This window comes from Chionomys nivalis, chromosome 9 (genome assembly GCF_950005125.1).
Source record: "Chionomys nivalis chromosome 9, mChiNiv1.1, whole genome shotgun sequence".
NCBI classification, from domain to species: Eukaryota; Metazoa; Chordata; class Mammalia; order Rodentia; family Cricetidae; genus Chionomys; species Chionomys nivalis.
In genome coordinates, this window is record NC_080094.1 from 8721752 (window position 1) to 8745532 (window position 23781).

The 23781-nt window shown below is 47.3% G+C and overlaps 1 protein-coding gene across 3 annotated transcripts in view; it reads right to left on the reverse strand.

The window, feature by feature from the left end:
- Tshz2 (teashirt zinc finger homeobox 2) overlaps window positions 1–23781 on the reverse strand; it is a 431464-nt gene that overhangs the window by 166153 nt on the left and 241530 nt on the right. Inside the window, exon 2 of one of the 3 annotated variants that reach the window (XM_057780900.1) lies at window positions 9157–12090. In XM_057780900.1, coding sequence (XP_057636883.1) covers window positions 9157–12090 — 2934 coding nt within the window. Of the gene's footprint in view, window positions 1–7170; window positions 12091–23781 lie in introns of those variants that run through there. The other 2 variants (XM_057780899.1, XM_057780898.1) reach the window with 2 other exon arrangements.

The following is a 23781-nucleotide window of genomic DNA, read 5'->3' on the forward strand; positions in this document are numbered from 1 at the left end:
GGTGACATTTCTCATCAGTGTGTTTTGTTCACTTGTGATTGGATGACTGTCATCTGACTGGAGGACCATGAGGTACAGTGTCACCATGACTGGCTTGTGTCCCCAGCATCCTCTTTAGGGTCTGTAACAAGGCAGATGATCAACAAATAAATATTCATTGGATTTTTGAAAAAAATAAAATAGTAGTATAACTCTGTTATTAATATAGAAATGGCTCTTAATATTTGTGATGATGGAGAATAAAATTGCCTCTACTTGGGAAACCCCAGAGAAAAGGCTTTGGTTTGAGAGGAGCCTCCCAGTGCTACCACCCTGGCAGGGGCCTGGCGAGCATTGTACAGAAGTGTGCAAGTCCCGAGACCAAAGCCTACAGTTATTTTGTCTGATCAGTAAAATGAGACACCAATGTCTTTGACTGGGGAGAGGGCTTGCCAGGCAAACATGAAGACCTGAGTTGGTCCCCAGCACTCATGTGTAAACCAGGCAGGCTATTGCCTTCAGTGTCTTGGTGTGATCTCTGAGGTATAGCCACCCAGTTTTATCTTAGCTATTTTATTTTTTAGCATGTTGTATGTTGTCATAATGTTGACAGTGTTGAAGTGCATACAGTTTTTTTTTTATGGTGGTGGTGGTGTGTGTGTGTGTGTGTGTGTTGTGTACTCTCTCACGCATACATGTTTCTGTAAGCAAATGTGGGTGTGGGCGTGCTGTGTGCACACATGAGGGTTGGATGGCCACCTCTCACCTCTGCTAAGGCAGACTCTCTTGATCATTTGCTCAGTTGCCACACACACAGGGCAGCTGCCCACAGGCTCCTGGAGCATCTCCTGCTCCTGCCTCTCATCTCCTCACAGGAGCACGGGGATTAAAGACACAGGCCACTGCCTCTCTGGGTATCAGATCCAGGTCCTTGCACTTACCAGGCCAGTGTTTTATCCTCCAAGTCACTTCCACAACCCTTAGCCACCCAGACCTAAAACATCAGCCCCTAAAGAGGTGACACACTTTAAAGACACAGAGCTCAGAAGCACCAAGCTCAGAAGCACCAACGTGAAGTCGGGATGAATGCAGGATGAATGCTGTGTGAACAGCCCTGAGGGGAGATTCCCCAGGGCCTGGCGCGGTGTTACAGCTCTGCCACCGGCTTCTGTGCATCTCAGGGTTCCTGGAGCCCCTTCTCTGATGAGCCTTCGGTTTCTTATCTCCAAAAGGGGAATGATATCTGCTTTACAGATCCACTGTGAGGACTGAACGATTATCATTGGCCCAGATGTGTTAGGGACATTATCATTGATTAAATATCATTGGGATTAGAGCATGGGTTTAATCATTAGAGCTGATTTCACCAGCTGCACCCACAGTGGGGCTAGTGCCCTTATGGGAGAGAGATGAGAAGCAGGAGGAGGGTGTGGATTGTGGCAGGAGGAGCAAGCTGTCAAAGGACACTGGGTGATCATCTCAGCCCAGCGTGTTAGGAGTCTCTCCGGTCACTGCCCAAATCCCAGGATCTCTCCCGGCCAAGTCCTCAGCAAACCTGGCTGACTGGCACCTTGAAAATCATACTGCTTTTCTGTTTCATGTGGGCAACCCACAGTTCTTCCACAGCTGGAAGTGGTGCCTCGGTGCGGGAACTGGGGCTCTAGGGATGTAGAGCTCGAAGGGACAAAGAACCTAGGAAATGGGACCTCTGGCCTCATCTGTCCTGCCAAACTGGTAATGTGGAAGATCTGGTTTCTGAATCCCATGTTTAGCCTGAAGAGTGTTCAAAACAATAACAGCCAACCCAGAGCACACTCATAAAACTCGTCAGTGTAAACATGCAATGTTTTCCCACAAAGACAAGGGCTTCCTTGTTCCCATGTTAAAGCTGTGGGGCTCGCTGTTTTAATTTGCCACCATTGTGCCCTGCCTGCTGGACCCGTGTGCTTCCCTCTGGCTCTTGGGTGCTTGCGTTTGTCACTTCCTGATATTTTAGGACAAGCACTTAATTCTGACTATCTATAGGTACTCCAGAGGCCTTGATCCTGAATGACACTTTCAAGTCAGTTTGTGTTTATTTATGGCTGTGAGATGTGGGTGGGTAGAGGATGATTCCATGCTAAGTTCGAAGTCCATAGAAAAGTCTATCAAACAGATCTGAAATCCAAACACAGAGAGGTAAGCAGAAACAGGGTGTCTGTGAGCTCAAGACCAGCCTGGAATATATCAGGCTATCACAAAAGATACAAAATCGGGGAGATGAATGGCAATAGCGTGCAGGTGGGGAGGGGGTGAACACATTCAAAGTGTGTGAAAATATTCTTGTGAAACTTATCACATGTACAATGATCTCCCCTTCCTCTCCCCCTCCTCTCGTGTGTGCATGCACATACACACACATCCTGGGAGTGTATCTCAGAGGTGGAGTTCTTATTTAGAATGTCCAAGGCTCTGAGTTCAATTCCCAGCAAGACAAGCTGACACACGCAGCCGACAGCTCACACATACTAACAGCTCCGGGTTCAGGAGCACCAGCACTTACAAGATAACAGAATTAGAAAATACCTTTGTTCACTTTTATAGCTAGAAGCCATGCAATCAGTCTGTTGGAGATACACTTCACTTTTGAATATATCATGTGCCCACAAACTCTCACGCACAAACACATAAATGTTTTAGGCGGGGAGAAAAGCCACCCAACGATATCCCATGGACTCCTGGCATCCTGAGTGTATATGTCCTCTAGCCGCAGAGTGTCCTGTCCCTTGGGGGTGTTGACATCCCTCCCCCTTGCCTCCTACACCATTTACAAATGGATCTCCCACCAACTTCCACTCTTCCAGAGCAGAGTGGAGAAAAGTCCGCTGAGCGAGAATGGATCCTCTTATTTTGGTAGCCTAGCGCATCCCGCACCCCCCTGGCCTACATATCATTTAACAACTGCCCTGGGATTCTTGCGGGGCGTGGCGTCCCCACTGATTTAAAATCCCCGCATTGCTCAAACTGCATTGTTCTTCATCAAGTTGAGTCGTTTTTATGTGAAGTGTCAAGCTCCCTAACAAATCCCTCCTGCCAGACAAATCAAGTCCCTCGTCGGAGAGCCGCGGCTAAATAGTTTATGGCTTTAATCTGCTCACCGAGGTGTGCAGCCTATGACAGTAATTATAAATGCACGGAGAAATTATAGCTGAATGCCTTCACAGCATTAGGAGCTGTTTGATGAACAATCATGAGCGCCTGCTCATTTCCAACAATAGAGGGCAAGTTAGTGTCAATGCATTAGAGAGATCTCAGTTCTGCATGGCTTTTTCTCGCATTTACCACGGAATGTCACTTGTCTCCTATAAAAGTAGGAAAAAAAAGCGTCGTGGAAAGCTTTAAACTTGATAGTTAAAAAAAAAACAGACAAAGAGAGAAATGCAGAGGAAAACGGTTTATCATCGCGACTTGTATTTTTCTGTTTTGTTTTGCGGCAGGTTGCTTTAGAATGAGCTCGTGGAAGGTAACGGCCTGTTTACTTATGAGGGACCTTGAAAAAAAATCCCTCCCCAAGCCTTTTTTTCCCCCTTAATGCTTTTATAGAGAAACACTTTGTTAAATGAAGGGCAAGTTCAAAACGATCTCTGAGAGCAGCCCCTGCAACTGTGTGTGTTGTGTCCCTCAGCCGGCTTCCCCCCTTCTTCGGGCATCTTCCGAACCTAATGACGCAATTTACTCTTTATTTGCTCTCCTCGTTTTTGCAGAAAGACGTTTTTAATTTAGCTGAAGAATTACACAAATGTATTTTAAAGACATAAATCCATATAAAAAATATGAGCTAATTAAAACATTGCACTCCCTGTCGCTCATAGAGTTTCAATTTAGCAAAAGGAAAAAAAAAAAAAAAAAAAAAAAGAAACCCAGAATCACGTCTGGGTAAATGAAAAGATGATAGTGATGGCAGACTGGGGTAAATTAAAACAATGTTGATCTATATTAAAGCAGCGAATTACACACGTCAAGACTGAGCGTTCAGAAGTCCAAATGAGGGGGAAAGTGCAATGGGGTGACGTGCCCGGGGAGGTAAGGCAGATCACTCAAATGAAATGAAAAAGAGAGTTAGAAAAGATTCTGCATCTGGTTCTTGCTACTTGAGAAGAACCAAAGCCTCCTACATGACCTTGCGGCCTGGTTTCTCATCTTCTCTCCACCTGTGGCCAAACCACCCTTATCTTATTTTGTTAGCCTAAAATGAATTCCTGAGAGTGAAAATGATATATCCATATGCCTATGTGGATTGGGGTAATGTCTTAGTTAGATACTTTATACAAATGCTTATCATACAACTAAATGGAGGAATTAAGATGACAGGAAGTAGGAGGCCCACTTTACCCCACGGCTCATCCCTAGGTCCCCATATTTCTGTGTAATATTTCTGTTTTGGTCAACATCTGACTCCGTGTATCACGATGGTTTCCTGAGATCCGGCACTCAGTGACACCAAGGCTGTCTGTGCTCATTCTGTGATGTCCACACAATAGTGAAATTGCTTTAGGACACGTTTCCCATGATGCATCTCTGCCCTTTGGCCATCACGGTTCATCTGTTTACAGCTGGAGTTTCCCAGAAGCCTTGGGGAACCTTTGTTTTGGCACACCTCTTACCCTCATGTTCCAGCTTTTCCCCTGCATTGTCTGTCAGTCATTCAGTGGAGCCTCAGCTCAGGCGAGCAGGAGGAGACCAAGGGCAGAAGATAGCAGAGGAGCATTGGATTAGATGTGTGGTGCTTGAGGCTGGGGCTTCCACCTTTGCTGACTGTGTGTGTATGGAGGGACCTATTCACTGAGACTTTCCTTTCTTCAAAATGAGGGTGCCGAGTGTAGCCACTCCTGACTCCTAGGAAGAGGCCAATAGACGATAGCCGTGTTGTTACTACCACACTCAAAGGCTGACATTTGCAAGGGGAACAGCTATCTGGCCACGAGTCAGTCAGCTGAGAGGACTGACGAGTCTAGGTGCTTCTAGTGAGGCTTCAGGACAGAGAAGGGCTGTGCAGATTCTGCAGGACTTCCTTCTGTGGGCTGACTGAATACCAGGTGTTCCGCAGGGAGATCCCATGCACTTAGGCAATTCTCAAATCCTTCCTATTGGCAGGCTTTAATGTCCCCATCTTACAAATAAAACAGGGTTCAGCATGGTGATGAGATGACATTAGAAGCCGGGTGTGGGGGGGATGACCTGAGCATCCAAATCCTCCCCAGAATGAGTGCTCCTCATCTCTGTTACCCTGGAACGGGGAAAGTCCCCCTTCCCTGTGCACTCCATTCAGCAGCTCCCCATGAGTTGCTGTCTGCATGCCTACCTCTGGCCTCCATGGCAGAGCCTCGTTTTGGCCATTATTTTATTTCCTGGGATCACTACCATGTTTGCCGTGGGCCAATGGCCTTCTTGATTTGAGCTAATGCATAAATGAAGGTCAGACGTGGTGGGACTTTGGGGGATGCAGTACTCACTGTGCCTGTGCCATTATTTCTTTGGCTCACCCACACTTTAGAGGACTGTTTGTGAGACTACCGTGAAGGGATGCCTGTGAAGCCATTGCTACAAATCCCAGCAGTTTGCTATTGTAATTGGTGTTCCTGCCGGCTCATAGCTACGCGCTATCACTAAATAGAATGGGGTGCAGGTGAAACACGACCAGCATTTGCTGAGGGAGGAGGAGTGTAAAGAAGGGACTTTCTTTAATGAACGGAGCAACAGCGTGTACCTCTTACAGGCCTCACTGACTCCAGCCTGTTGGGCTCTTCCTAGATTGGTATGTAATCTACGTGATTAATAAGGACAGAATTACAGGTTTCCATGTTAAAAAAATGGATCTCGTGTAAACAACGACTTCTTTTTGAAGATAAAACTATGGTCCGCATGTTATTTGGGACACAGCTATACTAAGACTCCGTGATTTATCTGAAGGGCAAGTTCAACTGGATTAGACGTCCATCCTTTATCGTATCTGGCAGCCTTCCATGCTATTCGCCCCGAACATACATTCCCATCAAGCCATCCATAACAGAGGTGGCAGGTAGCTTGTTGGAGGAGAATACATTTCTGTCAGCCATCTCAAGGTTAGGTGTACTGTTAAATGCGTACACTATATTACGTGGTAATGACTATAATTTGAAGCCCTTATGCATTTGAGACTCAGTGATTTACTCTCTGTTTAATTTCTAGTCAAGAGCAAGAGACTTTTAAAGGCGTATACAAATACATTCTGTGATTGTTTTAGATGACTTGCATCCTAAAAGAGGGGGTGCCTGTTTAATACTTTCTAAGGAACCTTAAGTGAGCACTGACTTTGCTACTTGGCGGGGTGCTCACAGGATTTAAGGCAGGCCCACGAGAGGAAAGAAGATTCAGGTTGGAATTCATGTTGTTTAGAAACACCTAGACGTGGTAATCTCTAGACTACCCCATCATACCCTCACGTTTTCCCAAAATACAACGTCATTTTCATACATTGCGCCGTCCTCCATATCAGCTAAGATCAGAATTCCAGATGGCATTAGAATCCTGTGGTCATTAAGACCGTCAAGCTTTTTTCTTTGATAATAAAGTGATAAAATTAAGAAAAAACAGCAAAAACAAACTATCATAAGCATAAGCTCTAAGAAGTGGGCGGGGCTTCCGTGAACAGCTCCCCTTGAGTGCTCTTTCCAGATGAGCCAAGCTCCAAGACACCGCCTCGTCACCCATGGGGGCAAACACTTAAGCAAACTAGAATGGTTTCCCTCAAACACAAATACACCCAGCATCCACATTCTCTCTTCAACACACGTGAGACACTCCCATTGGACGGAATGACTCCAAACCTCTGACATCAGCCTGGTCTGGCATCCCAGCATCACAGTGAATGCATGAAGCCAGAGCCTTGCTACTCTCTGTAATGATCAAACTGCCTTAAATTAGAAGTATTTGTTCTTTACAAATGTGGACAGATGCAAAAAGAGCGATCTTACCCATGTGGATTTTGGATTTACAAACATATATATTGTGTATATTCCCCGAATTATCGGTTGCTTTTCACTTCTCTAGAACAAATAGTGCACTCTTCAGATTCTGACTCAGGCTGGATGAAACCCTCCTTTTCCTCCCTTCTCCCTATTTCCATATCGCAGTTAAAAAATGATTACAGACCTAACAGGTGGAAAATTGGTCTTTATTATAGCACAAAATAAACATCACCTGTTTGTTCTCTTCACTGTGGTTTGGACCCACAGTTGTTAGATCTGAAACACACTTCTTGTCTCTAGGTACTGTATGTATGTCCACCTTTTTTTCTTTTTAAGGTCCAGAAGAGCATAGTGGCTAATTACATAAAAAGTTAAAATGTGATATGGCAAATAAATAGCATGAGGCAGAACCCCGAGCTCACGTGTGGGTTCGACAGATGCAGAACAGCGTTCCATTCAGTAAGGGAAGACGTACAATCATGCTTGGAAACCCGGAGATGAATCTGCCCGGAACATTTAATTTTCATGGTAAAAGCATGCAAACAACAGGGGTGGCCTTCGCTGGAGCCCACCCAAATCAGAAGCATGGATGCATGTGTTTCCTTGTTTTTTGTCTTAACCGCCCTCATACAAGAACTTCTCTGCCCCTGGGCGGTGCACTCAGAGCCTTGCCGGATAAGGACCCTGCTCTACTGGGAACTCCCTTACTGCTCACAGCTGCAAAGCTTGACCTGAAGCCACCCCCCCGCCCCCGTGTAAAGTAAATGCTTTGAAAATAGGGGGCGGTGGGGATTCATACAATAGGCCATTACCAGCTTTCCAGACTTTGCCATGAATGAATTAAGAGCAATGCTGTGGATATAAGCTGGGCTGGAAAAAGCAGAAGCTTTCGTTTATGTTGGGTCCTCGTGTTGGGGTGTAACCCCAGGCAAAGGTCAATCTAAATATGTATTGGGGTCCTTAGAGTGTGGGAGTGTCATGCTGGAGGGTAGAGAAAAGGAAGCTTAGGAGTCCCATGAGGGAGGGTTGTTGACATCCAGCCTTGCTTATGCTCAACATTTGAAAACAGCCTATGGGACTGATCTGCTAAAGCATCTGCCTTTGGTCTCTGTCCTTTCTCCTGGAGGTGACATAAGTAACTTGGTTACTGGTAACTATACAAGACATGAACTCCTATGATATACCGTACAAATTCTTTTCGTTTCTCCTTTCAACACTGGGACTTGAACCCAGGACCTTCGGCATACTGGGCAAGTGTTTTGCTACCTAACTGCCCTCTAGCCCAATAAAAAATGACCTTGAAGCTGTGGGATGGATCCGATGTCCTTAACCATATGCGGGTTACAAGCTATCCATCTCTATACACAAAATAAACTCTCGGGGATGCTTTGCATCTGTCTGTTAATGGTGGACTCGACCCCGAGTTTATCCTAAAGAAAACCAAAAGGTGAGAGAGGAACGAAAGTCTCCTCTAACCTCATCTCCCTGTTCCATAGAGAACAGTGCATCCCAACGCTTCCCCTTAAGGGGCACCTGCTCTTCTGTAGGAAAATGAATGTGGGAAAGAAACAGGGAAGAAGTGGAAAGGTACCATTGATAGAAGTTAGCTAGAGAATGTATTCCTTGCAAGGACCATAAAGATAACATTAAGCCATTCGTGAACTGAGTAAGCTATCTCTGTATATGATGGGCCCTAATAAGTCTTCCATCTTCACTTGAGTGCTCACCTCGCCTCCTATCTTAGCATTGCCGTGAGAAGGCAGACGGCAGAACGGAATCTAGTCCTCTTGGAGGTCGGGCTTCAGGATGCTAAGGGAATTGTGTGTCCCACAGCTCTGTAAGCAAACACGAGCCTCACCTCTTTCAGACGCATTCTATCTACTTCCCCACTAACCTGAAGGACATGGGGGAATGGCTGGGACCCACTCATGTTCTGTCTTTTGTAAAAATTAAGTCTATGCCAGCAAACTACGGTCCTGCGTGACCTCGGGAGACACCCTCTGCCTCCTCTGAGCATGCTCCTCACAAGGCCATGGTCACCATCACCTGGGAGCAAACCCGTACCTGCGCAGCTATTCTTCATCCACGTCTGTTACAAACTGAGAATGGTGCTCAGGCGACTTGCTGTGCGTTTTGCTTAGGTGGAGTTTTACCGCGTGTTTGCTCACAAATGTCCGGCTGCACAACTTACATTTGAATTTAGAGTCTGTGTCCTCTTCACCGGCTACTGTTTCCGGAGACCTCTGGGCCGACGACACCCGGGAGATCTCCTGCTCCGCCTTGCTCGGCTGGTCAGCTGCCATCCGCGTCATGTCCTTCATTTGGAAGCCCAGGTGAGACTCTAAGTGGCTGATGTAAGTAGAGGGGGTTCTGAACTGGGAGGCACAGTCACTGCAGTAAAAGATGGGGTGCCCTTTGTCCATATTTTTCAGGAATTTTGTCCCCCCTGTTTTCCTAAGCTGGTACTTGACATTGGCCAGCCAGTGGCTGATTGTGGTCATCGAGAGTCCCGTGAACTTTGAGATTTGCATCCGCTCCTGTGGGCCCAGGTCAGAGAGCAGGTATTTGCCCTCCGATGTCTGGAAGAGGCTCGAGGCGAACTGCGCCTGCAGGATGAGCAGGTGCTGGGGGTTCCAGTTGGACTGCCTGCCCTTCCTCTTGTGCAAAGTCGAGACTTCGCCAGAAACATCCTCGAATCGCCTGACATCCATTTCCAGCTTCATGGGTGGGACCCTCGAGGGAGCAGCTGGCTTAGGGGTGGTGGCTTTGGGGAGGACCTTGACCATATCGGCAATGTCACAGAGAGCATGCTTCTGAGGTGGGGACGTGCAGGATTGTGCTTGCGAGGACTCGGCCCTCTTGCTTTTGGATTTGGTCAGGTCAATGGGCTGGTCACTGTTCTCAAACACGTAGTGTCGCGATACGCTGGCCGGCCTGGTGGAGGAGGGACTTAGGACCGGTTTGTCCACTGCGCTGAGACTAGGCTTGTGGAACATAGAGATTGTGCTTGAGTTGGGGCTGGAGCAGGAAGGAGAGCGCAAAGGCTCAGTGGCTTTACCCAGGTGGTTGTTGAGGACCGACTGCAGCGCGCTGAGCGGGTTGATGCAAGGCAGGGCCGGAGTGTGGTTAGCCGGTGCGCACCCGTTGCTCAGAGAAGATACAGGTTCTAACGGCTCTGGTTTCTCTTTCGGCAGCTTCTCTCCCTCCTTCGGGGGACAGGGCTCGGCCTTTCTGGATTCTGAGGGTGTTTCAATTTTGGAGAAAGACTCCCCCTCAGACTGACTGAGAGATGTTGCCTCTTCACGGGGACTTTCCTTCCCGCACTCCTTTCCGACTTCGTCTTTGTCTTCTGTCTCCTTCTTAACTTGAGTGTACAGGGCCAGGTTTGTGGGCACAGGGCCAAGCGGCATGACTTTCCACTTGGGCGCGATGGGCCTTAGCTTGTTGGCGAGGTTGGGTCTGATTTGCAGTATCTGAGAGCCCATTGCCATGGGTGGCTTGGCACCCTCTGACAGCTGGTAGGCTGCATGGATACTCGGGTATGCGCTCCAGCTGGGAGCACCATTTTGGGCCTTGTTGATGGCCGTGGTTACAGTATTTTCCAGTGACTTTAAGATGTCCCCTCCACCCTTTGAGCCATCTTCCAAATCCTCCTCTCTCAGATACTGGTATTTTAAGGTGGGGTCGAGAGGTTTCTGTAGAGGGTCTTCATATTCCTCGCCTTTTGCCCCTTGCTCGTCTTCGTTGATCTCCTCTGCCTTCTCCTTCTTGCTCTCTTTCTTTAACTCGGTGCTAGAGGCTGCGCAGTCAGAGGCAGAGTTACTTGACGGCTTAGCGCCCAGAGACTCGCTGTTTGGGGTCTCAGACAGCGACTGCATTTTCTCCACGGCCAGCGGGTCCAAAACCAGCTGCTTGCCTTTCTTGGAGGCAGAGCTGGTGACTTTGAGAAAGTGACCTGTGACCATCATGTGGGTGGTGAGCTGCTGCAAGGTGTCATGGGAACTGCCACACTCCATACACTTTAAGATCTGCGACTTGCAGGCCTCGAACTGCCAGGTGTAGCTGGCTCCGTTTTGGTAGCCGTAGCGGCTGTTGGAGGGCAGCTGCAGGTTGGGGTTTTTCTGGGAAGAAAACGATTCTGCCTGTGTCCCCGTGGTGGAGTCAGGGGAGCAAGGCCTGTTGATGTCAAAAACACGCTTCTTGGCTGGTGTGACCATTTTAGAGGAAATGGTTGGTACCGGTTCCTTCAAAGGCACTTTTTGGTAATGTTTCGTCTTTATCATATGGACGCTCAGGTCTTGCAGAGAATCAAAGGAGTCGCCGCAAAACATGCATTTCAGAACCTTCTGCGCGTCCTCTTTGTCCATGTCCTGGAACGCCCTTTTCCGGGGCTTTGAGTAGCTCGTGGGTCGGAGCTTATCTTTTTTGCGGTTGTCATCTTGATAGTGGCCTGTCTCATTCATGTGGACGGTCAGCTCCACCAGAGTGTCGTAGGCAGCGCTGCATTGCCTGCAGCGGAACCTGCTGGCCCCGGTGAACACGGAGCCGCACATCTTACTGCTCTGCCGGTACAGCTGCACGGAGCTGAATAGGCTGGGCTTAGAGACGGACCGGGAAGGCAAGTTCTGCTGGAGGCTTTTGGACAGGGCATCTTGGTGCCAATCAAAATCATTCTTGCTGCTGCCATTGCGGGTGTCACAATTCCGTCTCTCGCTGTTGGATAATTTGAAGCCAAGGCCCAGGCCTGACCAGTAGGAATCTGACAGGATGTTGGCATAGACGGCTGTCATTTTATCCATGCAGTTATGGGGTTCGCTCGGAAGCTTGGGGTGAGCGTTTGCTTTCTTGTCCGAGGCATCTCGGCCACAGATGCTCTTGATGTCTGACACCTGGTCGCTGGCATCACTCAGAAGAGATTCATTTTCTGCGTCCTGGTTGGACAGGTGACTCCCTGGCGAGTTCTGGCAGCTGAAGTAGCCTTTCTGATCCGGGACTGTTTCTAGTTCCTCATCTGTCCCCGTGTCATTACTGCCCTGATGCTGAGCCACCGAACCACTGTCTTCCTCCTCTTCCTCTTCCTCCTTTATTTCCTCCTCTTCTTTCAGAACTTCCTCCTGGGCATAGCCTGCAAGAGATATAGAGAGATGAACTAAACCTAACGGCTCTCGGAGTCTGTCCCCGTGTCCCCACTTACCCAGGCTGAACTGAATAGCAATTTAATCTATACTTTCACCAGTCACAAGCTGGTAAAAAACAGAAGCAGGGAAAAAGACAAGTGATACATTTTAAATTAGGAACAGGGCCTCATGTCGCCCGGGCTGGCCTCAAATCTGTTATGTTGCAGAGTGTGAACCCTTGATCCTCTTGCCTCTAACTCCCCAGTGCTGAGATTACAAGCGGGCACCATCACACTCAGTTCCTGTGGTGCTGTGGATGGAACCCAGCTTTTACGCATGCTAGGCAAACACTATGGCAACCGAATACACCCCCAGACCCCAAAGGATGTCTTCCATGCTATCCATTGACTGTTTCTTTTTAATTTGGCAAGACCACAATTCTCTATGAGTGGATACTATCATGAGTTAACCATTACGGGGTCAAATATCATTCAGATATTCCTATAATGAGGCAGTGGCTAAATTCATGTGTGTGGCTGTCAGGAAATCTAGATCAAAATGCAAATCCTACCAGCATCGCAGCACAGGAGCGTGTTGGCTCCTAAGAAAGTTAGCTTGGCCCTTGGCACATCAGTGGCAAACAGTCCCAAGGCACTTGGGAGCATCAACATACATCCGTCTAAAGAGGAACCCGGATGCTTAGCCATTGTATCCTTGATAGCCTGTGTCTTTCTGTTGTAACATTTTTATTTATAGAGAGTTGCTGGGAGAGAGACCACGGAGTATGCAAATACATTCTCCTACCAATGGCTAAAAAATTATGTAAGCTCAGCAAATACAATGATTTAAAAATAATGGGGAACGGTGTTAGAATGGGGGTTTGGGGGCTAGTTTATTACTCTCATACGGGTTTATGAAGACCTTCCCAGACACAGCTAAAAATACTCTCTTGATCTTGTTCCTGTAATTTCAAATGCACTGTGATTTGTGGGTACCCGTCATGAGGTGCCAATTATAGAGTTGATTTGTGGATGTAAAATGCTATTGGGGAATGCATGCTTTCCCTTCTCTGAGAGGACCGAGGGCCAGTAATTGCATAGGGAAAATGAAGGCACGAGAGAGAGGGTGCAAAAGAGAATTAATGGACAAATATCCATCAGGGCCGACAGGGAATGTGGCTGTTTATGCCCATAGGTTCATTTTCTCCACCTGGCCTTTCAGAGGCACACAGATAAACGGCAACCAAAGATGTCTCCATGCAAAAGAGACCCAGCTTCAAATCTGCAGGGTTAGCATGGCCTTAATGCAATGTTTTCCTCAGAAACATCACTCTCCCTCTTGATGGCAGGAAAAAAAACAACAAAACAAAACACAAACCCTAGACTAGGTTCTCTTCTTCCCATCCACTAAAACTCCAGCTTGGACGCGAGGTGCCCCTGCACTGAAGGCCAGCAGAGAGAGTTCAAAGAGAAGGGCCTGAGGAAGGAGGGGTCTGTAGTCAGGTATCAAAGCTGTTGCTGTTGTGAAGATGAAGAATTTTAATTGAGAAATTATTCTTCTCTGGCACCCAGGTAAATCACTACAAATCATTTTGGTGTGTGCATGTATGCATGTTTACATGTGTGTGGGCACATGTGCAGCCTCATGTGGAGGTTAGAGATTGATGCAGGACCTCCTCAGAGCCTCCCCTCCCTCGGAGCCTCCCTTCCTTATTACAGAGTGAGGCAGGATTTCCCTCTCACGTGAGCCCAGAGCTGGTTCATTCAGCTAGTTTATCCATCTAACTTGCTCTGTGGGTCCCCTGTATCTACCTCCTGAATGCTGGGGTGATAGGCAGGCTGTCACATCTGCCTGACATGTATGTGGTTGCTTGCTCACTAAGCTCTGGTCCTCATGCGTATGCAGCGACCACTGAACCATCTTTCCAGCCTCTGAGCATGTCCTTTCGTGTTTATCTAACATCCACATACAGTACGTGCTGTCATCTGTTTAGTTTTTTAGAGGTCTGGAGACTGAGGCTTAAAAAAAAAAAACAGAAAGTTGCAGAGCCTGCAGGGTCCCCACAAAACCCACTGCTGTTTGTCACAAGAATCCATTATTTTGTGCAGGCCATTCTCCTTCCTTCCGACGCCAACTTAATGAATAAAAAAATCTTCCCAGGGCAGCAGTGAAATTTGGTCGGTCTTTAAGCAGCTAGAGAAAGGACTGTGGGAATGCTGAAGACAAGGGCCTATGGCTTTGAGGGTAGGCGTCCATAAAACAAGATAAAATGCAAAAGTTCAGTCTGGCCATGCGTTTTATGGTTGCGTTTGTTATTTTATTATTATTGGCGAGGTGCTTTTTTGCTTCCCCAGCAAACTGACAAGCAGATTTTTCATTAAATTGGTGTTGCTGGTCTCTAGTGCCAAAAATTGATTGGAAGAAAGGAAAACTATCCAATCCAGCCAAGCAACCATTAATAAATGGCCACTTCTTGCAGGAAAACTGCATTTTGAAACAACCGAATGCCCACATCAGGCCAGACCCTCCCTGTGATTGACATCCTCTTCTCTTCCCTCAAGACAAATGTAAGCATTCTAAAGAGGTATTCCATGATTACGGTCAACGAGAAAGTTCTTAATTATTAAAAAAATAAAAGTTTCCTGAGATATGAAAGATACTTCCAAAATCAGATCCATTTTAGCCATCAAATGTGGGCCACTTGGCTGCTGCTGTTCCTTTTGAATGTCGTTTTGTAGCCCCAAGGGGGTTGTGAGTCTTCACAATCCTCCTGCCTCAGTGCTGGCGTTGTCAGCATGAGCCACCACTCTTGGCGAAATGATCTCACATTTGTGAGTGAAATCAGGCAAACTTTACGAAATAAACTTGGCCACTTTTGTAAAGGAAATGGGTGTTCTGATTCTGGAACAAATACCAAGAAAACAACATCATTCATGATTCTCCAGGCTATAACATACTGCCACCATGCTTATGGGTAGTACGATCACAGAGAGAATGAAAAGCATGCATGCACGTGCGCGTGCACACGCGTGCACATACACACACACCCCCCTGCCAACCAATATGGTCATTTTCCATTCTTCCCATTTTTCCTTATTTTTGCCCCCTGCTGGCATTTGGTGCTGAGCTTCCTAAAGACCCATTCAACCTCACAATCTACTTTGTCCTTCTAAATGGAGTCCCCAGAAGAAAAGTCGGAGACAGCACACTCCTCCCCCACAATCCAGATAAAATTTTCTGCTTAATTAGGCATTGACATGTTTACTATAACCTTTACAGCAGAGTAACTCGTGCTGAGAGACCCTTTTTGTCTGTTTGCCTCCACAGAATAGACTAAATCTCATGCACCCGATAAAATAACACGTTGAAAAGCCTCAGGACAAAAAAAAGCGCCGGCGCACCTGTCAAAGGGAGTGTATCTTAACAATGGCTGAGGGTTCCAAGGAGTTTCTCGAAACCACATTTTAATATTAAACATTTAAAATTGTTCACTTGATCCAAGCGGTTCTGTTTGCCACCGACAGCAGAGGTGAGCACGGAAAGGCAGCCAGAACCTGGGTGGCTGGGCGCATAATGAAGCTCCGTCTCTCTCACCGTCTCTCTCGCTGTCGACGGATTGTTTAATGAGTTGGGCATCACGTGCAAATCTGGCTATAAGCAGATGAGTGGCAAATTCATTCTTATGAACACTTGCTTAGCAAAAAGAATGGTTACAATGCTGCCAAGGTGGGGGTGGTGGGTTGGGGTGGGGGGAGTGACACTCTGTAGGATCTTTTTGTTGATTTTTGGCTTGAAGATCAAACTAATTTTCTAATCCCACCAATTTTCTAATTCCGCCCCTAGCCATTGTGTGAATCTGGCCACAAAAAACCTTAGCTCCAGGACAGCGAGCAAATGAACCAACCCTGTCAGTTCTTTGTCTCAGTGACGGACTCATGAGACCGGTTCCCTTCCATGCTTCCTCTGCTCAGATGGGCAGCTGTACTGTCCCCTAGGACAGGATGATAGCCCCTCACTCCTAATTATCCCAGCCCCCTAGAATGTTCTTCAGTTTTAGACAGATTCTCTGAATGCAACCTAGGCTGACTTTGAACTTACAGTTCTCCTGTCTTAGTCTCTGGAGTTCTGGAATGACAGGTGTTCACTAGCTCTGTTGCTAGAACATTCTGTGCAAAACGGGTCAGGCCAGGAAGTTCCTGTTTTAACTCTGGCAAAGGGTTTGGTACACTTAACATGAAATGCAAACTCTGAGGGCTGACTATAGGAGCCAATCGGATCTGGTGTCTGGGCGCCTCCTGGCTCTTCCCTCAGGCAGCCACACCCTCCCTGCTCTGCAGGGCTGAGGAGCAAAACAAAACTGGCAGCTAACCTGGTCCTCTGAAGTTGCAGATTTACCTCCCTGGAGTTCATTCTCTTTGCCTTTTGGCCAAGGCCGTTTCTCAAAAAGATACTTTTTCTGGCCAGTTTCCCTTCTTTCTGTAAATTCAACCAGAGCCCACAACTTAGTCATCCCAGAGCATCGGCCTAACTGTGTTTACTGACGGCTTGGGGCTCTCCCTGAACACAGAATTAAAATATCTGTCCCAACAATCCGCCTCACAAACATTGCTTCTCTCAGTACCAAGTCTCACCCTGGCACGATTACACCTTGTCCACAGATGCTTGAATGAATGACTAGATCAGACAGAGCATTATTTTCTCTGCAACCTCATGCTACTCAGCAGGAAGACCTGCTCTCTTGTGATCAGCTCTTACCCCCTCCAAAGGATCAGGTGTGAGTTACAGCCACTTTTATCAGTTCGCTCAGGGAGACAAGACCGCCCCCAGGAACCATGGTTTCTGGCTGATGGAGCCACTGGCTTTTTTGCTGCCTAACTTTCTGCAGTGTGGGTTTGTCTTAAGCCTGAAGATTAAGAAAAGACATCAAGGCTGTGGCGCATGAGCAATTAGGCTCTTAGGGTGAATGGTCTGCTTCGAGAAAGATCCACACACAGGCTGCCTGACACCGTGGGCTAATTTTGCCTCTAACATATGAAGACAAACTCCATCACAGCTCAGTGGTGTGTGCTCCCTAGATATTAGGGGAATCATCTCCTGAATTCTTTGTACTTTAACAGTATGTGGGTAAATTTAGAAATAAATCCTTATGTTTTTGGAAAATTTCTCTTATGTTAAAAGTTAAAAAATAAAAAGAAAACTACTGCTTTTTTTTTTTTTTAAAAAAAGACAACTGCTTTGTTTGTTCTAAAAACCTGCAGTAAAAATTGTTTCAATGAGATTGTACAAAAATAACTCACAGGTGGTCTCTTGTTAGATATCAGCCCTTTGCAATAATACATTCCTAGGTTTGCCTTGAAAAATAAATTCACGGGTTAAAACATGGACAGTTTATAAGATGGCAGAGGAGGTGAAACAGGTTTTAACCTGAAAAGCATTTAAAGCTTCAGAAGTCAGATGTTCAAAAACAAACCAGAATTTGACCAAGATCTCATTTAATAACACACCTGCTGTGAAGGGATCATTTTGTCAGTTGGTCCCTCTATGTCACAGAAAGAGTCCTCTGTATGTGGGGCAGATCTAAATGAGGGGTGGGGACAGTCCCATGCCATATATCCAGCAGGTGTGCTAAGCGTTGATACAGGCAAAGGCCCTGCCATGATTTGGTGCATGTGGTCTGTAGTCTGTTAGTGCATACGGGATTAGTGGTGCTGCTGCTGGCAGGCTGAGTGCAGACATGGAGGGTATGGTGTGTTAGGAAACTGAGCTACTTTTAGATGGTGGCCAAGTCCAGACCTGGGTTCTCTAGGGGCAGTGTGGAGGACTCATCCGCTTTCTCTCTCAGGATGATGGGATGCTGGGGGCTGCAGGCATCTCTGTCTCCTGAGATGATACATGCATCCCGACTTAGCCTGCCTGTAGTCTAAAAAACTTACCCAAGTTCAGACACATTTCGTATCAGAGATATTTTCAGCAACCGTTCTATCACTCGAGGCACAGAGATGCTCCTCCATGCCCCGTGGTATGTACTCATTCATATGTCTGTGACTTAGACACAGTAGTGAGAGAGGAGGGTTTGAGGGACTGGGAGATGGCTCTGTGAGGAAGAGTGCCTGGTGTACAAGCATGAGGACCTGAGTTCAAATCCTTTATGAGCACTCTTGTAAAAAGTCAGAAATGGCCTTGTGAGCCTGTAACCTTAAGTGCTGTGCAGAATGGAGACCAAACTGGGGGGCTGCTAGCCTAGTTCTAGGTTCACCAAGAGACCCCGTCTCAAGGGAATAAGGTGGAAAGCAACAGAGCAGGGAACCTAGTATCTTATTCTGTCTGTCTGCCTGTCTCTCTCTGTATTTGTGTGTGTGTGTGTGAGAGAGAGAGAGAGACAGAGAGAGAGAGAGAGACAGAGAGACAGAGAGAGACAGAGAGAACCTAAAGAGAGCACACTTTACCTAGATTTGGTGATACATGCCTTTAATCCCAGCACTGGAAACAGAGACAGGCTAATCTTTATGAGTTCAAGGCTACATAGTGAGACTGTCTCAAAGGGAAAGTGGGGGTTTTGTTCCTCCCTTGATCTGAATCTCAGAATCAAATAAGGAGAGTTCTTTGTTTGAGGGGACACTGAAGAGAGAGCGCATACAACCCCGGGGGGCTCATCCAGAGCCCTAAAGAACTCGTGGAAGCAAATGAGGAACTTTTTTATCCCCCCCCCCTTCTCTCCCTTTGCTTTTCCTGAAAAACTGATCCGCGACTTAGAACAATTCAGATGCACGATGGATGCCTATCAGATGGGGTATGTATTATTATGGATGTATACCTATGCAATGTATCTTCCTGGCCCATCATCTCAGCCTTCAGACTGCGAACCTGTTTTCTCACGTTGTGACTTCATTCACATCTTCATTACTAGCCAAAAGGACGAAAGTAGTTCAAGCCCATGGAAACAGACCCTCAATCAGTCAGCATGCTTCCTTTGTTCATTCATTTCCCCCCCTCCCCCAAATGTATTCTCTGCTACCACGGCCAAGATGCTCTGGGTGAGTTTCACTGGGACTTCTGTCCTGGGGGATTCCTCCAAAGTCAAGGAGAGGGAAAGATGAGTTACTGACAGAAATGGGCCCTCAGAATGGGGAGCAAGAGGTAACAGAAAGGTCACACATCCTCGCGAGGGTGCAGGTGACTGAGTGGGGAAAGTAGGCCACACGGAAAAAGAAACAATCCTACACTCGAGGATAAATACGAACAGACGTTTGCCTGGGTGGAGAGACGCTGAGGGGTCGTACGGTTTGTGCCAGGCTGGGGAAGCATAATGGCTGCTCAGGCTGTATGGCAGAGTCAAGGGCTCCCTGGCTTTATTTGCATGCACGGGTGAATATGAAGGTGTGAGCCACCTCAGGTGTCATTGCTCAGAAGCCAGCTCTCACTGGCTTGGAGATCTCTGATTTCCTTAGGCTGGCCAGCGAGTGAACCCCTGGGATCTGTCTGTTTCTGTCCCTCTGATGCTGAGGTTACAAAATCTATTCATCTGTCTGTCTGTCTGTCTGTCTGTCTGTCTGTCTGTCTGTCATCTGTCTGTCTATCTATGTATTTATCTATGGTTCTGGGCACCAAATTCAGGTCCTCGTGCCTGCAAGGAAAGCTCATTACTAACTGAGCTGTCTTCCCCAGGCATTTTGTTCTGGTCACACTACAGAAATAAAACAAGGTGTGTTTGGGGTCCACTCATTTGCAATCCTTGAACACGAGCTGTGGAGCAGGTGAGACTGAGGCTGAAGACCCGGGCTGCTTCTCTGGGTTTCGTCTCCCCAACTTTCTGAGCACAGTCCAAGCCTGCCTGCCTCTAGGTTCCTTTTTTAGGGCAAAGAAGCGGTAGGGGAGCCAATGTGCTGTGCGCTCTCACTGTTCAGAGTCTGTTCGCTGTGTTAGCAGCAGGAGACGTGCAGACTTTTAGGCTTGCCCCAAACCCTGCAGGATGGGGAACATTTCAGACAATCTCCAGGACATCCCTCTATCAAGACTCCACAATGTAAATGTCTAAGCAGAGAAATCACTGGGATATGGGTCTCTACTCTAACATAGAGATCTTAAGGATGTGTGGGGACCAGCTTTGGGAAAGGTGGAAAGATCTACACATAACTGCTTACTGCCACATGGTGCTTACAAGGAAACACCAGGCAAGAGATAGACACATCTCTTAGATAAGGCTTCTGAAGCTGGGCCCTGCAGTCACAGCTCTTTGGAAGGCCGAGGCAGAAAGATCTTGCAGTAAAGGCAACCTTGGGCTACAGGGTGAATTCAGGGTGAACATGGGGAAGTTAGCAAAACCCTGTCTCAGAATAAAAAGTAAAGAGAGATGGAATGAGGCTCAGTGTAGAGACATTGCTTAGTATACACGAGGCCCCAGGTTCCTTCCCAGGATCAGGAAGGGCCAGGAAAGAACTAGTCAAGTAAGGAAGAGGTGAAATGACACACAGTCTTGGATCAGGCAGATTGTAGCTCAGATCGGCCATGTATTTCTCACTGTGATCCTGGGGAAAGTGCTGATATTTTTGAAGGGATGGCATCTTCACTGATAACGGGAATAATAGTAGGAAACAGTTTGTAAGGTCGCCAGGGCATCTCATCGCAGAAAGGACATAAAACGCTCAGATACAGTACGTCCTCCAAGCTCCCAGCCCCACACTAGACACTATGAGAACTGAGAATTTTAATCTTCAGTTGGACCTATAAACGTCTGAAATCTGTTGTCTTCTACATTTTCTGTTTTCCTGAAATCTTTTCCCAGAGTGACGGCACTCACGTGGCATTTGCATTCACTACAAGGGAGTTTGTTAGTGCACAGGTGAGCAGATAACCTCCTTCAGGGTGGGACTTGCTGTTTAATGCAAATCATTTGTATAAGGCGCCAGGGATACGTGCAGGGAACTTCTGCAGATGTGACACTCTAACACAGAGCAGCAAGTTATGAGATCGTTGCCCGTAATGATAATGTCTGTCTGCAATCTTTGAGAAACACACCGGCCCGCTATCCAAGAGGAAAAGGTCTCTGTGCAGAGCCCCAGGCTTTGCATTGAGAGAAGTGACCAATGCTTGAAGCAGAAGGTCTCTGAGGAAAAAGAATAGTGTATATCCTGCTACCTCAGCTTTCGGGCCAGCATGTGTTATTATTGGGATGCATCTTAGCGACAATGTAAAATAGCAGAGTGAGAAAATATTCATGGAGAAGGGAGTCGCTTTGGAAGCTTTCTGTTGACTCCAGTTTAGGATCATTATCCTTAGAATATCCCCAATATGGAGACGACCATCAGTCAGGAACTGGGGGAGAAATTGCAACAGGATGGAGGCTGCCTTATCCCATGGAGAACCCCAGGCTTTGACTGTGGAGTTGGAACAACTGTTTGCAGTTTTGCAGTGGAGTGCCATTACTTTTTTCCTATACATTCTCCTGCACAAGGCTGTGTAAATGCACACACACACACACATGCATGTGCACACACACGCATGCCCACCCATTATTCTTTTCAAGAATAGGAGTCTATCTTTTTTGTGCCAGGGAAAGGGACACGGGCTCATTGTTCATTGACCTCTGGGAAGGATGGGGAGCCAGTGCACCATCTGTACTTCTTCGGGTTTTTTCCAATTTGCTTGAAATAATGTGGCTAGCGCAGCGTCCTACAGAATGTGAAGGTGATCCTGTTTCCCTCTCGCCTGGCTGGAAGTCAAACAGCTCTTCTCTTCTTTTTTTTGGCAAACGCTGCTTCTTTCTCTGAAATATCTCATGCAGATAATGGGTAATGATCGCTTCTCGTTGCCTTTGCTCAAAAACGTCTAACTGCATTAGCCAAGAACGGACAAACTTTAACCCACGTCTTTTGCTAAGTTCGCGGCTGTGACCACTTCCCATTAAGGAAGAAAGAAAGAGAGAAGAAAGTCCAGCGTTGCCTCCCAGAAGCTAAATTGGTGTTGTCAGGGAGCCGGCAGGTTCTTGTGTTTCGGTGAGGAGCGTTTGCTGCCTCCTGAGTCACAGAAATCCAAGGTGGAAAGACACATCGTGGAGTGGTGCCAAGTTTGAGGACAGGGAAGGGTGAGCTGGCCTTGGGGACTCTTTGATCCTACCACACATGACTCTGAGAAGAGACCTTCCAACCCTTCTTTTTCATGTTGCATTCTTCACTAGCGATCGCCGTGAGCAGCCCACACGAACAGAATTCCTTTCTATCCCACCCACTTGGAAATAGACTTCCATTCCTACCACTGAACATGATTAAACGTAAGGACGGGGCGAGCATTGAGTGTAGGCTCTCGTACTTGCTCTCATCTTCCATCAATCCTCAAGAGGATGATTAGCAGATACTTGAGCATCTTCAGTGTCAGGGAGCGAGCGCCCCACATCCAGGGGCATCAAAGAGCCCTGATATTTAGGTTCTGTGGGGGCACAGATTTACATGTAAGACTGGTGGTCTAACGTCTTTACATGTGCTGTGTTGTTTGATTCCCCACAACAGCTCTGTCTGCCTTTTGGTTTCTCCCCGAACAAATGAGGAAATAGCATCTTGGGGAACATTAATTGCAGCTCCAGGGTCACACAGCTGATCAGGGTTTGAGTCTGCACCTGTTGGAGTCTCGGTTCTATGCGAGGGTCCTTCCTTTACCTCTCTCTCTGGACCTCACTCATCACTCAGAGTTCTTTTCTTCCCTGCTCTTTCTGTTGTTGCTGTTATTTGTGTGTACACAGGTGTGTGGGTGCACGCACATGTGTTTGTGCCTCCGGAGGCCAGTGGGCAATACTAGCTACCGTCTGTTGTTGCTCTCCTTCTTTGTCTTCCAGGGTGAGTGGTTTTATGAGATCATTTTCTGGCAGCTGATTTCTCTAGAAGACCAGGGGCCAGGTGTATTCCCGTCATACCCACAGCGATATCATCCTGGAGTCATTTTTCTTCCCTGGAGCCACGTGACAGTGTCTGAAGACATTTTTCGCTCCTATATATGCAGAAAAAGGGGTCCTCCTGGCTTAGTTCCGTATTACCACAGCTTTAACGGTGGCAGTGAAGGCCAGCGGAAGCTTCGGGTACTGAGGGTGAGGAAGGGAATTATTGCTGGTGCCTCTAGTTGCCAGTGGGGCTTGGGGCTGGGCAGAGAATTGGGTCTATTTTGCAAGATGAGCCAGGGGAGACTATGTGGCCATGTTCTGTTTGCAGAAGGTGTGGGAAGGAAGCGGTTGCTGCTCATCGGACTCCCCCTCCGCTGCATCTCACTTTGTCATCACGAACACAGCTTTGTGGCCTCAGTCCCACCCTCTATAATTTGAGATCCACAGCGACCCCTGCCTTAAGGATCACAGTGACAAGTACCCAGACAAATTGGAGAGAGCCCAGAGTGCCTGGTGCGTGCAAGGCCTCCGCATGTGACAAGAACGGAGATCTAGCTATGAAGAGCAGTGTTGCTGAGGTTACATTTCCCAGGAGTTTAGATATCCTGTCCCCATGCCCCTAACTAATCCAGCTGGTCACACGTGCACCGTCCTGTCCCGTGCCCCTTTCACTGTTTCACAAATAGGTGTACAGCATCCTTGCTGTGCCCTATTGCTGCCAGGACCACCTTGCCTCACGCCTGAGTGTATAATATCTTGCATATAATAATTTTATATATGCTAGAGATGCATGGGCTATTTCCATATAGAGAGTTATGTTTTATAGTAATCA